The sequence below is a fragment of the Arachis ipaensis genome, chromosome B6, assembly GCF_059453495.1.
Source record: "Arachis ipaensis isolate K30076 ecotype BB chromosome B6, ASM5945349v1, whole genome shotgun sequence".
Classification (NCBI taxonomy): domain Eukaryota; kingdom Viridiplantae; phylum Streptophyta; class Magnoliopsida; order Fabales; family Fabaceae; genus Arachis; species Arachis ipaensis.
Genome location: NC_142441.1, coordinates 122,365,833 through 122,381,144, shown reverse-complemented (window position 1 = coordinate 122,381,144; position 15,312 = coordinate 122,365,833). Strand labels below are relative to the sequence as shown.

Below are 15,312 nucleotides of genomic sequence, written 5' to 3'. Positions count from 1 at the left end.
CGTTGGTGAAATAACAGAACTCTAAAAACTATAAGCAAAAGAGACCGAGATTCAATAGATGTAGCACGACGAAAAACATAAAATAGCGAATGCGAATTATAATGACACCCATTCACCTATTCGCCCCATTCTCTTATCAACTCTACCCGCTACCCTCTTCCGTAACCAAATTAAAAATGGGCAAGGGGATTCATCAATATTCACACGTCACACATTTCTAGTTTATAATATATAAATAAGTTGGAGTTCTATTTTTGATGTTTAGGCATGTGTTTGTCAGCTATGTAAACATTTCTTTTTTCTTTTAACCCAACAACCACCGACAAAATAATTCAGACGTTATTATTAATTTGAAACATTCATATACTCTTTCTATTCGATAATGTTAAGAAAATAAAAAAAAATTAAAACTTATCTTATTTAATATTTATTAATTATTATTAATATTAATAAATATTAAATAAAATAAATTATAAATAATTATAGTTGATTTATTTTTATTATTAAATATTTTTATTTTCTATTTTATCGAACTTTATTTTCGGTGGCTAAAGTGAAGTGGTTGGAGATTTTTTATTTAAATAAATAAAAAAATATATTAATTACTGAACTAAATAATTTTAAAAATATTTACCGTTTTGTGTTTTCTAATCATATTTCGTTTACACTGTAAATGAGATGACATTCTATATATCTCGTTTATAGTGTAAACGAGATATATAAACGAGATATGACATATAATCTATCTCGTTTACACTATAAACGAAATACAATGAGTTATGTCCCACCAGCTATAAAAGGATGTGTAACCCTTGGTATTTTTCACAAACTTTTCGTATCATATTTCTCACGAATACAAGGCATGGCCAGTAATAATCCTTATATAGTTGTGCTTGTGTATTCCAATTGTCGCATGTTTAACGGCGACAACGGAGTCACATTTGAGTGCGAGGATCCGATATTGTTTTGCACTCAACGTGTGAATACGTTGTCGGATTTGAAGAGTTTGATACTGAGCAAGTTCGGAGGTACAGTGGCGAGAGAAATCGGAAGGGTGGCGTATAGGTTACTGGCCCCCATGGGTAATGGAGTCTTTCGATTTCGACTATTCCGACTTCAAGGGGACGAGCATGTGCGAGTGATGTTCAATATACATGGGATGATCATGGTGGAGCAAGTAATGGAGCTATCTGCAGAGGTGGGGCACAGTGGCGGTGGTCCTTCTGTACACTCGACCTATGTGCAGGACGACCGACCTCTCGCACCACCACCAATTCATGTCGCCGTTCCAGTGGATGAGGCGCAGGAGGGTGAGGAGGAGTCGGATGAGGATTACGTGGCGGACAGTGGTGATAGCGAATCGTCCGATGGTGAAGATGAGAACGAGTGTGTTCCAGAGACACTCGTTCCGACTGCCCCCCGCCATGTCCTACCTCCCCCTCTTTCGATACCGGCGCTTTCGACAGTTCCGTCTCACTATCACAGTCTGGATTTGGACGCCATGCACGAGAGGACTCCGTTTCTTGACACGGGTGAAGAGGATTACAACCTAGATGGCAGTGTAGAGTTTCGGGTCGGACACAAGTTTAGAAGCCGAGAGGCAGTGCTTCAAGGTGTGAAGAACTACAGTATTCGGAGGAGTACGGAGTACCGAGTGATAGAATCAGACCGGTTAAAGTCCAAGCCAACACAGCAGAGCTCCTTGATAGCGCCCTGCACTCCTCGAAGTCCTAGAGAAGTGGTAACCACCGTACGTGCACTAGGTTGTTGGACTTGTCTGTCAGCAGATACCCTCCGATCAGGAACATATTGTAGCATCGCGCATACTGTCGGAGGGTCTCAGGATTGTCGGTGGGGGGCATCTGTCGTACATGATCAAGCAACCAGACCAGTTTCAGCATGAAGGACTCCTTCCTCTGCTCTGCCTCCTGTGCTGCCACCGGTGGCCTGGCACCAAGTAGCTGCTCCACTATCGCCCACGTCTCAGTGTCGTACCACCGACCGAAGTCACAAAGGCATCCCCCAACGGGGTTCCCATTGCACGCAGGCCGAGGTGGTACACCACGTCCTGTAGGGTGATAGTGACCTCACCCCACGGAAGATGAAACGTGTGCGTCTCCAGACGCCATCGCTCCACGAGTGCCGAAATCAGGGAATTGTCAAATGTGAAGTCCCTGAGCGGCACTATGTCGCCGAATCCGGCCTCAACCAGATACGGGACGATGGCATCGGGTGGAGGAAGGATATGGCTGACTCGCCAACGCAATAGAAAGTGAGGCCTCTGCAAATGAAAAATAAATTTTTAATCTATACATACATAATAATACATGTTTCTACTTTACTAAAGAACAAAGTACTACTCGTACTTAGTAACATACTACCATGTGTCTACTCTACATCTGTCTCTAACTTACTTATGTCGGCAAGCAAACCCTAATTAAGTAATACCAATCTTAGACAAGCAAATATTGTTTTAAATTCATCAGTCCTAACCCTAAAGCATCTTACTCAGTGTTTGTCACTACGAGACTACCTAAGCAATGTCCACATACTTAGATTAACTGAACATAACGCAACTAACCTCAAAGTCGGCCGCTGGTGCATGGAATTGCAATCACACCTTTGTAACTCCACACAACTAACCAGCAAGTGCACTGGGTCGTCCAAGTAATACCTTACGCGAGTAAGGGTCGATCCCACGGAGATTGCCGACTTGAAGCAAGCTATGGTTATCTTGTAAATCTTAGTCAGGAGATTAATGATAAAAATAATTTTGTTTATGAAAAGTAAATAACATGAAATGAATGATACTTGTGATTCAATAATGAGGAACAGATTGAGGTTCCAGAGATGCTCTGTCGTCTGAATCTCTGCTTTCCTACTATCTTCTTCTCCAAACACGCATGGCATCCTTCCATGACAAGCTGTATGCTGGCGGATCACCATTGTCAATGGCTACCATCCATTCTCTCAGTGAAAATGGTCCAGGTACGGTTTCTGTACGGCTAATCAACTGTCAGATCTCTCGTCTCGGATGAAAAATACCAAGCACAGCTACCGCACGGCTAATCATCTGTCGGTTCTCACTTGTGTCGGAATAGGATCTCTCTATCCTTTTGCACACTGTCACTGCGCCCAACATTCGTGAGTTTGAAGCTCGTCACAGTCATCCCATCCCAGATCCTACTCAGAATACTACAGACAAGGTTTAGACTTTTCGAATCTCAGGAATGCTGCCAATTGCTTCTAGCCTCTACCACAAAGGTTCTAATCTCATGGATTCGAATGCTCTGTTGTCAGGAGAGGCAAGTCAAATATGTGGATCAGAGACACAAGAGATATGCACTCAAGCTATCGCCTAATGGCTACGTTGAGCTAAGATAGAATGGGAGTGGTTGTCAAGCACGCGTTCATAAAGTTGAGAATGATGATGAGTGTCACGGATCATCATATTCTTTATATTGAAGCACGAGAGAGTATCTTAGAATAGAATCAAGCGTGATCGAAAAGAAAACAATAGTAATTGCATTAATCCATTGAGACACAGCAGAGCTCCTCACCCCTACCTATGGGGTCTAGAGACTCATGCTGTAGAAGATACAATATGAGATGTAAAATATCATAAGTTACCAAAATGAATCTCTAAAAGTAGTTTTTATACTAAACTAGTAACTTAGGTTTACAGAAAATGAGTAACTAAGTGCAGAGAGTGCAGAAATCCACTTCCGGGGCACACTTGGCGTGTGCTTGGGCTGAGCATTGAGCTTTACATGTGCATATGCCTTTTCTGGAGTTAAACGCCAGCTTAGATGCCAGTTTGGGCGTTTAACTCCAGTTCTGGTGCCAGTTCTGGCATTTTACACCAGAAAAGGGTCTCTGGCTGGAAAGAATGGACTATTATATATTGCTTGGATGCCAGTTTGCGTTGTACGGCAGTTTGGGCCATAAAATCTCGGACAAAAAATGGACTATTATATATTGATGGAAAGCCCAAGATGTCTACTTTCTAACGCAATTGAGAGCGCGGCAATTGGGCTTCTATAGCTCCAGAAAATCCACTTCGAGTGCAGGAGGGTCAGAATCCAACAGCATCTGCAGTCCTTTCTCAGCCTCTGAATCAGATTTTTGCTCCGGTCCCTCAATTTCAGCCAAAAAATACCTGAAATTACATAAAAACACATAAACTCATAGTAAAGTCCAAAAATGTAATTTTTGCATAAAAATTAATAAAAATATAATAAAAAGTAACCAAAACATATTAAAAACTACCTAAAAATAATAGCAAAAAGCGTATAAATTATCCGCTCATCACAACACCAAATTTAAATTGTTGTTTGTCTCCAAGCAACTAAAAACAAAATAGGATAAAAAGAAGAGAAAATATAATAAATTTTAAAATATCAATGAAGCTTAGTTCCAATTAGATGAGCGGGACTAGTAGCTTTTTGCTTCTGAACAGTTTTGACATCTCACTTTATCCTTTGAAGTTCAGAATGATTGGCATCCATAGGAACTCAGAATTCAAATAGTGTTATTGATTCTCCTAGTTCAGTATGTTGATTCTTGAACACAGCTACTTTATGAGTCTTGGCCGTGGCCCTAAGCATTTTTTTTTCCAGTATTATCACCGGATACATAAATGCCACGGACACATAACTGGGTGAACCTTTTCAAATTGTGACTCAGCTTTGCTAGAGTCCCCAGTTAGAGGTTTCCAGAGTTCTTAAGCACACTCTTTTTGCTTTGGACCACGACTTTAACCACTCAGTCTCAAGCTTTTCACTTGACACCTTCACGCCACAAGCACATGATTAGGGACAGCTTGATTTAGCCGCTTAGGCCAGGATTTTATTCCTTTGGGCCCTCCTATCCATTAATACTCAAAGCCTTGGATCCTTTTTACCCTTGCCTTTTAGTTTAAATGGTTACTGGCTTTTCTGGTTGCTTTTTTTTTTCTTTCTTTCTTTTTTATTTTTTGCATTTTTTTCATATTTTTTTCGCAAGCTTTATATTTTTCACTGCTTTTTCTTGCTTCAAGAATCAATTTTTTCTAAAATTTTTAGATTATCAATAACATTTCTCCTTTTTCATTATTCTTTCAAGAGCCAACAATTTTAACATTCATAAACTTCACTATAAAAAATATGCACTGTTTAAGCATTCATTCAGACAACAAAAAGTATTGCCACCACATCAAAATAATTAAACTATTTCCAAGATAGAATTCGAAATTCATGTACTTCTTTTTCTTTTTCAGAAAATATTTTTCATTTAAAAAAGGTGAAAGATTCATGGAACATTCATAGCTTTAAGACATAGACACTAAACACTAATGATCATGTAATAAAGACAAAAACATAGACAGAACATAAAGCATAGAAACCGAAAACAGAAAAACAAATAACAAGGAGATTAAAGAACGGGTCCACCTTAGTGATGGTGGCTTCTTCTTCCTCTTGAAGAACCAATGGAGTTCTTGAACTCCTCTATGTCTCTTCCTTGCCTTTGTTGCTCCTTGTTGGAACTCAATTCTCCTAAAGAGGTGTTGAGTTGCTCCTAGTAGTTGTGTGGAGGGAAATGCATCCCTTGAGGCATCTCAGGGATTTCTCGGAGTTGGAAGCGACTGCCTTCCCTTTCCTCTTCCTAGAGGTTTCTCCGGCCTTAGGTGCCATTAATGGTTATGAAAAAACAAAAAGTAGTGCTTTTTTCACACCAAACTTAAAAGGTTTGCTCGTCCTCGAGCAAAATAAGATAGAAGAGAGTAGAAGAAGAATGATGCAATTAATTTTAAAAACTTATTACTGTATACAAAAAAATTAAAAAGAGTTGAAAAGAATTTGAAAATATATGTAAGTTTTGAAAACGTTTTGGAAGGAATTGAAAAGAATTGAAAAAAGAATTAAAAAGAATTGGAAAGGTTATTAATATTTGAAAATAGAAATTGAAAGATGAACGTTTAAAACATGTTTGATGCAAAAAAATTATGAATTAAAACATGAAAATTTGAAAAAAATCGAATTGGAAACAAAATTACCTCCCTTGTGTCATCCTGGCGTTTAACGCCCACTTGACTGCCTCTTTGGGCGTTTAACGCCCAGCCAGATACCCTGACTGGCGTTAAATGCCAGGAATCATTCTTTACTGGGCATTTTTCTGAATGCCCAGAATGCTGCCTGCATGGGCGTTAAACGCCCAGTTTGCTATCCTTACTGGCGTTTAAACGCCAGTAAGCCTGTCCTCCAGGGTGTGTTATTTTTTATACTATTTTTTTTCTCTTTAATTCTGCAGCTATTTTTAAGATTCCACATGATCATCAACCTAAAGAAAACATAACATGGCAATGGAAAACAAATGTCTATAAAAAATAAATATAATTAAATAACATTGGGTTGCCTCCCAATAAGCACTTCTTTACTGTCAATAGCTTGACATTACTGAGCTTTAATCTAATCTCAGTCTTGAGAATTCTTGCTCAACATTGCCTTCAAGATAATGCTTGACTCTCTGTCCATTAACAATGAACTTTTTGTCAGAGTCAATATCCTGAAGCTCTATATATCCATATGGTGACACACTTGTAATCACGTATGGTCCCTTCCACCAGGATTTCAATTTCCCAGGGAACAATCTGAGCTTAGAGTTAAACAGTAGAACCTTCTGTCCTGGCTTAAAGACTCTAGATGAGAGCTTTCTGTCATGCCACCTTTTTGCTTTCTCCTTGTAGATTTTAGCATTTTCGAAAGCATTGAGTCTGAACTCCTCCAGCTCATTCAACTGGAGTAATCTTTTCTCTCCAGCTACCTTAGCATCAAGATTTAGGAATCTTGTTGCCCAGTAGGCCTTGTGTTCTAGTTCCACTGGCAGATGACAGGCTTTTCCATACACAAGCTGGTATGGAGAGGTCCCTATAGGAGTCTTGAATGCGGTTCTGTATGCCCACAGAGCATCATCCAGACTTCTTTCCCAATCCCTTCTACGGGTACTTACAGTCCGTTTCAGGATTCGTTTTAGTTCTCTATTTGAGACTTCAGCCTGCCCATTTGTCTGTGGATGATATGGAGTTGCCACTTTGTGGTTAATTCCATATCGGATCAGAGCAGAGTCAAGCTGTTTATTGCAGAAATGAGTGCCTCCATCACTGATCAATACCCTAGGGACACCGAACCTGCTGAAGATATATTTCTGGATGGACTTCATCATTGTCTTAGTATCATTAGTGGGTGTTGCAATTGCCTCTACCCATTTAGATACATAGTCTACTACCACCAGAATATAAGTGTTTGAATATGATGGTGGGAAAGGCCCCATGAAGTCAATACCCCATACATCAAACAACTCAATCTCTAAGATCCCTTGCTGAGGCATGGCATAACCATGAGGCAGATTACCAGCTCTCTGGAAACTGTCAAAGTTACGTACAAACTCTCGGGAGTCTCTATAGAGAGTAGGCCAGTAGAAGCCACATTGGAGAACCTTTGTGGCTGTTCGCTCACCTCCGAAATGTCCTTCATATTGTGATCCATGGCAATGCCATAGGATCTTCTGTGCCTCTTCTCTAGGCACACATCTACCAATTATTCTGTCTGCACATCTGATGAGCGGATATTTTATACGCTTTTTGGGGTTAATTTCATGTAGTTTTTAGGATGCTTTAGTTAAGTTTTTAGTTTATTTTCATTAGTTTCTAGGAAAAATTTATATTTCTGGACTTTACTATGAGTTTGTGTGTTTTTCTGTAATTTCAGGTATTTTCTGGCTGAAATTGAGGGAGCTGAGCTTAAATCTGATTCGGGCTGAAAAAGGACTACTGGTACTGTTGGATTCTGACCTCTCTGCACTCGGAATGGATTTTCTGGAGCTACAGGAGTCCAATTGGCACGCTTCCAATTGCGTTGGAAAGTAGACATCCAGGGCTTTCCAGCAATATATAATAGTTTATACTTTGTTCAAGGATAAATGACGTAAACTGGCATTCAACGCCAGTTCCATGTTGTAGTCTGGCGTCCAGCGCCAGAAACAGGTTACAAGTTGGAGTTCAACGCCAGAAACAGGTTACAACCTGGCGTTGAACGCCCAAAATAGCCCAGGCAGGTGAGAAGCTTAAGTCTCAGTCCCAGCACACACCAAGTGGGCCCCAGAAGTAGATTTCTGCACTATCTGTCATAGTTTACTCATTTTCTGTAAACCTAGGTTACTAGTTTAGTATTTAAACAACTTTTAGAGATTTATTTTGCATCTCATGACATTTTAGATCTGAAATTTGTACCTTTTGGCAGCATGAGTCTCTAAACCCCATTGTTGGGGGTGAGGAGCTCTGCAGCGTCTCGATGAATTAATGCAAGTAGTTTTATTTTCTATTCAAACATGCGTGTTCCTATCTAAGATATTCATTCACGCTTAATTATAGAGAAGGTGTTGATCCGTGACACTCATCACCTTCCTCAATCCATGAACGTGTGTCTGACAACCACCTTCGTTCTACATCAGATTGAATGAGTATCTCTTAGATTCCTTAATCAGAATCTTTGTGGTATAAGCTAGATTGATGGCGGCATTCATGAGAATCTGGAAAGTCTAAACCTTGTCTGTGGTATTCCAAGTAGGATTCTGGGATTGGATGGCTGAGACGAGCTTAAAACTCACGAGTGTTGGGCGTAGTGACAGACGCAAAATGATCAACGGATCCTATTCCAGCATGAGTGGGAACTGACAGATGATTAGCCGTGTAGTGACAGCGCATGTGGACCCTTTTCACTGAGAGGACGGATGGTAGCCATTGACAACGGTGATCCACCAACATACAGCTTGCCATGGAAGGAACTTTGCACTTTTGCATGCATGAGGGAAGAGGAATATAAGAGAAAATCTGAAATTTAGAAGACAAAGCATCTCCAAAACCCCAACATATTCTCCATTACTGCATAATAAGTATTTAATTCATACTCTTCTATTTTTTTTCGTAATTCAAACTGATAATTATAATTGATATCCTGACTAAGAATAACAAAATAACCATAGCTTGCTTCAAGCCAACAATCTCCGTAGGATCGACCCTTACTCACGTAAAGTATTACTTGGACGACCCAGTGCACTTGCTGGTTAGTTGTGCGGAATTACATAGTGTGAAGTAATTTTTGTGCACCAAGTTTTTGGCGCCGTTGCCGGAGATTGTTCGAGTTTGGACAACTGATGGTTTATTTTGTTACTTAGATTAGGAAAAAAAATTTCTTTTAAAATTTTTGAAATTTGTGTTCTTTGTTCTTCCTTCATCTTCAAGTTGTTCTTGTTTATTTTTCTTGTTTGACCTTTAGTTTTTCTTGTTCTGTTTCTTTTCTTGTTTTTCTTGTGCCTTTTTAAAACTTTAGTTTTCGAAAAAAAATTCATTCTTAGTTATTTAAAAATACTTCTTCAAAACAAGTGTTACATTTACAGCCCAATTGGCTAGAGCGTTAGTCTATGTTCTTGGTAATTGGGTATATTCTTTTCAAAATCTTCTTTTTCAAAAATAATTTTTCTATTAAATCTTGTGCCAAACTTTAAGTTTGGTGTTTTCTTGTTGATTTTTCTTTGGTTTTCGAAAATTTTATTTCGGTCTTCTAAAAATTTTAAGTTTGGTGTTCTACCTTCAGGTTCTTGTTGTTCTTGTGATTCTTCGAAGTGTTCTTGAGTCTTCCTTGTGTTTTGATCTTAAAATTTTTAAGTTTGGTGTTCCTTGGTGTTTTTCCTCCAAAATTTTCGAAAACAAGGAGCATTAGATCCAAAAATTTTAAGTTGTGTGTCTTTTATGTGTTTCTCTCTTTCATCACAAAATTCAAAAAATCAAAAAAAATATCTTTTCTTCATTCCACTCATAATTTTCGAAAAATTAGCATTAAATTAGTCATCAAATTTAAAAATCATATCTTTTCCAATCAAATCCTTTCAATCATATCTTTTTCAAAACTTCCTAACCATTTTTCTTATTTCTCTCTCTTTATTTTTCGAAAATCTTCACCCATCTTTAATTATTTTATTTTAGTTTATTTTATTTTCGAAATAAATAAATAAATAAATAAATAAAAATATTTTTTCTCTATTTTACATCATCTCCCTTTCTCCATCATGGATCTAAGTGGAAATGAACAGTCCAGAAGGACTCTGGGGTCATATGCTAACCCCACTACTGCTTCATATGGGAGTAGTATCAGTATACCCTCCATTGGAGTCAGTAGCTTTGAGCTGAATCCTCAGCTCATTATCATGGTGCAGCAAAGTTGCCAGTATTTCGGTCTTCCACAGGAAGAACCTACAGAGTTTCTGGCACTTTTTACAATTTGCTGACACAGTCCATGATAAGGAAGTAGATCAGGATGTCTACAGACTATTACTGTTTCTATTTGCTGTAAAAGACCAAGCTAAGAGGTGGTTAAATAACCAACCTAAGGCTAGCATAAGGACATGGAAACAGCTGTCAAAAAAAAATTCTTGAATCAATATTTCCCTCCAAAAAGGATGACACAGCTAAGGCTGGACATCCAAGGCTTTAAACAAGGAGATAATGAATCTCTTTATGATGCATGGGAGAGATACAGAGAGATGCTAAGAAAGTTCCCCTCTGAAATATTTTCAGAGTGGGTTCAGTTAGACATCTTCTATTATGGGCTTACAGAAAAAGCTCAAATTTCTCTAGATTACTCAGCTGGTGGATCTATCCACATGAGAAAGACAATTGAAGAAGCTCAAGAGCTCATTGATACAGTTGCCAGAAATCAGTATCTGTACCTAAGCAGTGAACCTTCATGAACGAAGAGGCTAGAACAGTGACTGTTGAACTCAGTCCTGCAGAACAAGCTACTGAATTCAATCAGCAATTAGATTTTCTAACAAAACAGTTAGCCGAATTCAAGGAGAGACTACAAGAGACAAGAATGGCTAATATAAATATGGAAGTACAATTAAAGCAAACAAAGCAGCAGCTGTCAAAACAAATAACAGAAGAGTGCCAAGCAGTTCAATTGAGAAGTGGGAAAACATTAGATGCCCCACCTCAAGGTAGCAGGAAGCCAAGAAATGAGCAAACTACCCAACATTCATCTGAGGACAGTAAGAGCCCGGAGAGGAATAATTCTGGCAATCAAACGCCAGAAATTGGGTGGAAAGCTGGCATTGAACTCCCAAACCATGCTCAGTCCTGGCGTTCAACGCCAAAAACAAGCAAGGAATTGGCGTTGAACACCCAAAAGAAGCACAGTTCTGACGTTTAGACGCCAGGAACAAGTGAGGAGTCGGCGTCCAACGTCACTCCAGCTTCTAACCCTGGCATTCAAATGCCAGTGAGGGATCAGACATACACAAGTGCTGATAACGACCCCTCTAAAAAGGCTTCTCCAACCACCTCTGTAGAAAATAAACCTGCAGTAACTAAGGTTGAAGAATTTAAAGCCAAGATACCTTATCCTCAAAAACTCCGCCAAGAGAAGCAGGATAAGCAATTTACTCGCTTTGCAGATTATCTCAGGACTCTTGAAATAAAGATTCCGTTTGCAGAGGAACTTGAGCAAATACCTTCTTATGCCAAGTTCATGAAAGAGATCTTGAGTCATAAGAAGGATTGGAGAGAAACTGAAAGAGTTATCCTCACTGAAGAATGCAGTGCAGTCATTCTGAAAAGCTTTCCAGAAAAGCTTAAAGATCTCGGAAGCTTTCTGATACCATGCATATTAGAGGGTAATTGCACCAAGACAACCTTATGTGATCTTGGGGCAAGCATTAACCTCATACTTGCATCCACTATCAGAAAGCTTGGTTTAACTGAAGAAGTTAAACCAACCCGGATATGTCTCCAACTTGCTGATGGCTCCATTAAATACCCATCAGGCGTGATTGAGGACATGATTGTCAGGGTTGGGCCATTCACCTTTCCCACTGACTTTGTAGTGCTGGAAATGGAGGAGCACAAGAGTGCTACTCTCATCCTAGGAAGACCTTTCCTAGCAACTGGACGAACTCTCATTGATGTCCAAAAGGGGAAAGTCACCCTGAGAGTCAATGAGGATGAGTTTAAGTTGAATGCTGTCAATGTCATGCAGCATCCAGACACACCAAAAGACTGCATGAAAGTTGATCTTATTGACTCTTTGGTAGAGGAGATCAACATGGCTGAGAGTCTCGAATCAGAGTTGGAAGATATCTTTAGAGATGTTCAGCCTGATCTTGAGGATTCAGAGGAATTGAAAGAGCCTCTGAAATTTCCTCAGGAAGAGGAAAAACCTCCTAAACCCGAGCTCAAACCATTACCACCATCCCTGAAATATGCATTTCTGGGAGAAGGTGACACTTTTCCAGTGATCATAAGCTCTGCTTTAAATACACAGGAAGAGGAAGCACTAATTCAAGTGCTAAGGACACATAAGACAGCTCTTGGGTGGTCCATAGGTGACCTTAAGGGCATAAGCCCAGCTAGATGCATGCACAAGATCTTATTGGAGGACAATGTTAAGCCAGTGGTTCAACCACAGAGGCGGCTAAATCCAGCCATGAAGGAAGTGGTGCAGAAAGAGGTCACCAAATTACTGGAGGCTGGGATTATTTATCCTATTTCTAATAGCCCCTGGGTGAGCCCTGTCCAAGTTGTCCCAAAAAGGGAGGCATGACAGTGGTTCATAATGAAAAAAATGAACTGGTTCCTACAAGAACAGTTACAGGGTGGCGCATGTGTATTGACTATAGAAGGCTCAATACAGCCACCAGAAAGGATCATTTTTCTTTACCATTCATAGACCAGATGCTAGAAAGACTAGCAGGTCATGATTATTACTGTTTTTTGGATGGCTATTCAGGCTACAACCAAATTACAGTAGACTCCCAGGATCAAGAGAAAACAGCATTCACATGTCCATCTGGAGTGTTTGCTTACAGAAGGATGCCATTTGGGCTGTGTAATGCGCCTGCAACCTTTCAGAGATGCATGCTCTCTATTTTCTCTGATATGGTGGAAAATTTTCTGGAAGTCTTCATGGATGACTTCTCAGTATATGGAGACTCATTCAGCTCCTGTCTTGATCACCTGACACTGGTTTTGAAAAGATGCCAAGAGACCAACCTGGTTTTAAACTAGGAAAAATGTCACTTTATGGTGACTGAAGGGATTGTCCTTGGACATAAAATTTCAAACAAGGGAATAGAGGTGGATCAAGCTAAAATAGAAGTAATTGAAAAATTACCACCACCTGCCAATGTTAAGGCAATCAGAAGCTTTCTGGGGCATGCAGGATTCTATAGGAGGTTTATAAAGGATTTTTCAAAAATTGCAAAACCTCTAAGCAACCTGCTAGCTGCCGACACGCCATTTGTGTTTGACACAGAGTGCCTGCAAGCGTTTGAAACTCTGAAAGCTAAGCTGGTCACAGCACCAGTTATCTCTGCACAAGACTAGACATTACCATTCGAATTAATGTGTGATGCCAGTGATCACGCCATTGGTGCAGTATTGGGGCAGAGGCATGACAAGCTTCTGTATGTCATTTATTATGCTAGCCGTGTTTTAAATGATGCCCAGAAAAATTACACAACCACAGAAAAGGAATTACTTGCAGTGGTCTATGCCATTGACAAGTTTAGATCATACTTAGTAGGATCAAAAGTGATTGTGTACACTGACCATGCTGCTCTTAAATATCTGCTCACAAAGCAGGATTTAAAACCCAGGCTCATAAGATGGGTGTTGCTTCTGCAAGAGTTTGATATAGAAATAAGAGACAGAAAATGAACAGAGAACCAAGTGGCTGATCATCTGTCCCGGATAGAGCCAGTAGAAGGGACGTCCTTCCCCTCTCTTGAAATCTCTGAGACCTTTCTGGATGAGCATTTGTTTGCCATTCAGGAAATACCATGGTTTGCAGACATTGCAAACTATAAAGCTGCAAGGTTCATACCCAAGGAGTACAGCAGGCAACAAAAGAAAAAATTAATTACCGATGCAAAGTACTACTTATGGGATGAACCCTATCTCTTTAAGAGATGTGCAGACGGCATAATCCGTAGGTGTGTGCCTAAAGAAGAAGCACAAAGGATCTTATGGCATTGCCATGGGTCACAATATGGAGGTCATTTTGGAGGTGAGCGAACAGCTACCAAGGTCCTCCAATGTGGTTTCTACTGGCCTACACTTTACAGAGATTCCCGAGAGTTTGTACGTAACTGTGACAGTTGCCAGAGAGCTGGTAATTTGCCTCATGGTTATGCCATGCCTCTACAAGGAATCTTGGAGATTGAGCTGTTTGATGTATGGGGTATTGATTTCATGGGGCCTTTTCCACCATCATACTCAAACACTTATATTCTGGTGGCAGTTGACTATGTATCAAAATGGGTAGAGGCCATTGCCACACCCACCAATGATACTAAAACAGTGCTGAAGTTTCTCCAGAAACATATCTTTAGCAGGTTTGGTGTCCCTAGGGTACTAATCAGTGATGGGAGCACTCACTTCTGCAACAAACATCTTTACTCTGCCATGGTTCGGTATGGGATTCACCACAAGGTGGCGACTCCATATCATCCACAGACAAATGGGCAAGCTGAAGTTTCTAACAGAGAACTAAAAAGAATCCTGGAACGGACTGTAAGTACCCGTAGAAAGGATTGGGCACGAAGCTTGGATGATGCTCTGTGGGCTTACAGAACAGCATTCAAGACTCCTATAGGGATCTCTCCATACCAACTTGTGTATGGTAAGGCTTGTCACCTGCCCGTGGATCTGGAACATAAGGCCTACTGGGCAACCAGATTCCTAAACTTTGATGCCAAATTAGCTGGAGAAAAAAGATTGCTCCAACTGAATGAGCTAGAGAAATTCAGATTCACTGCTTTCGAAAATGCCAAGCTTTATAAAGAGAAATAAAAAAGGTGGCATGACAGAAAGCTGTCATCTAGAATCTTTGAACCAGGACAAAAGGTTCTGTTGTTTAACTCTAGGCTCAGGCTATTCCCTGGGAAACTGAAATCCCGGTGGAGGGGACCATATGTGATTACAAGTGTATCACCATACGGTTATATGGAGCTTCAAGATATTGATTCTGATAAGAAGTTCATTGTTAATGGACAGAGAATCAAGCACTATCTTGAAGGCAATGTTGAGCAAGAGTGCTCAAGGCTGAGGCTAGATTAAAAGCTCAGCAAGGTCCAGCTAAAGACAATAAAGAAGCGCTTGCTGGGAGGCAACCCAGCCATTAGCTAACTTTTTCTGTTATTTGATTCTATTTCTATTTTAATTGCATGAGCTTAATATTAACAAGGTAAATAATCAATTGCATAAGTTCACAGGGCTACAGA

At 39.9% G+C, this 15,312-nt stretch overlaps 1 protein-coding gene across 1 annotated transcript; it reads left to right on the top strand.

The window, feature by feature from the left end:
- Positions 1 to 862: 862 nt before the first annotated feature.
- On the top strand, positions 863 to 1,903 carry LOC148562547 (uncharacterized). Its single transcript, XM_088490917.1, has one exon. The coding sequence runs from the start codon at positions 863 to 865 to the stop codon at positions 1,901 to 1,903; it is 1,041 nt and encodes a 346-aa protein (XP_088347043.1).
- The last annotated feature ends 13,409 nt before the right edge of the window (positions 1,904 to 15,312 follow it).

What these genes read in the sequence shown, in the direction of transcription:
- LOC148562547 (XM_088490917.1), top strand. Translation starts at nt 863, where the DNA reads ATGGCCAGTAATAATCCTTATATAGTTGTGCTTGTGTATTCCAATTGT.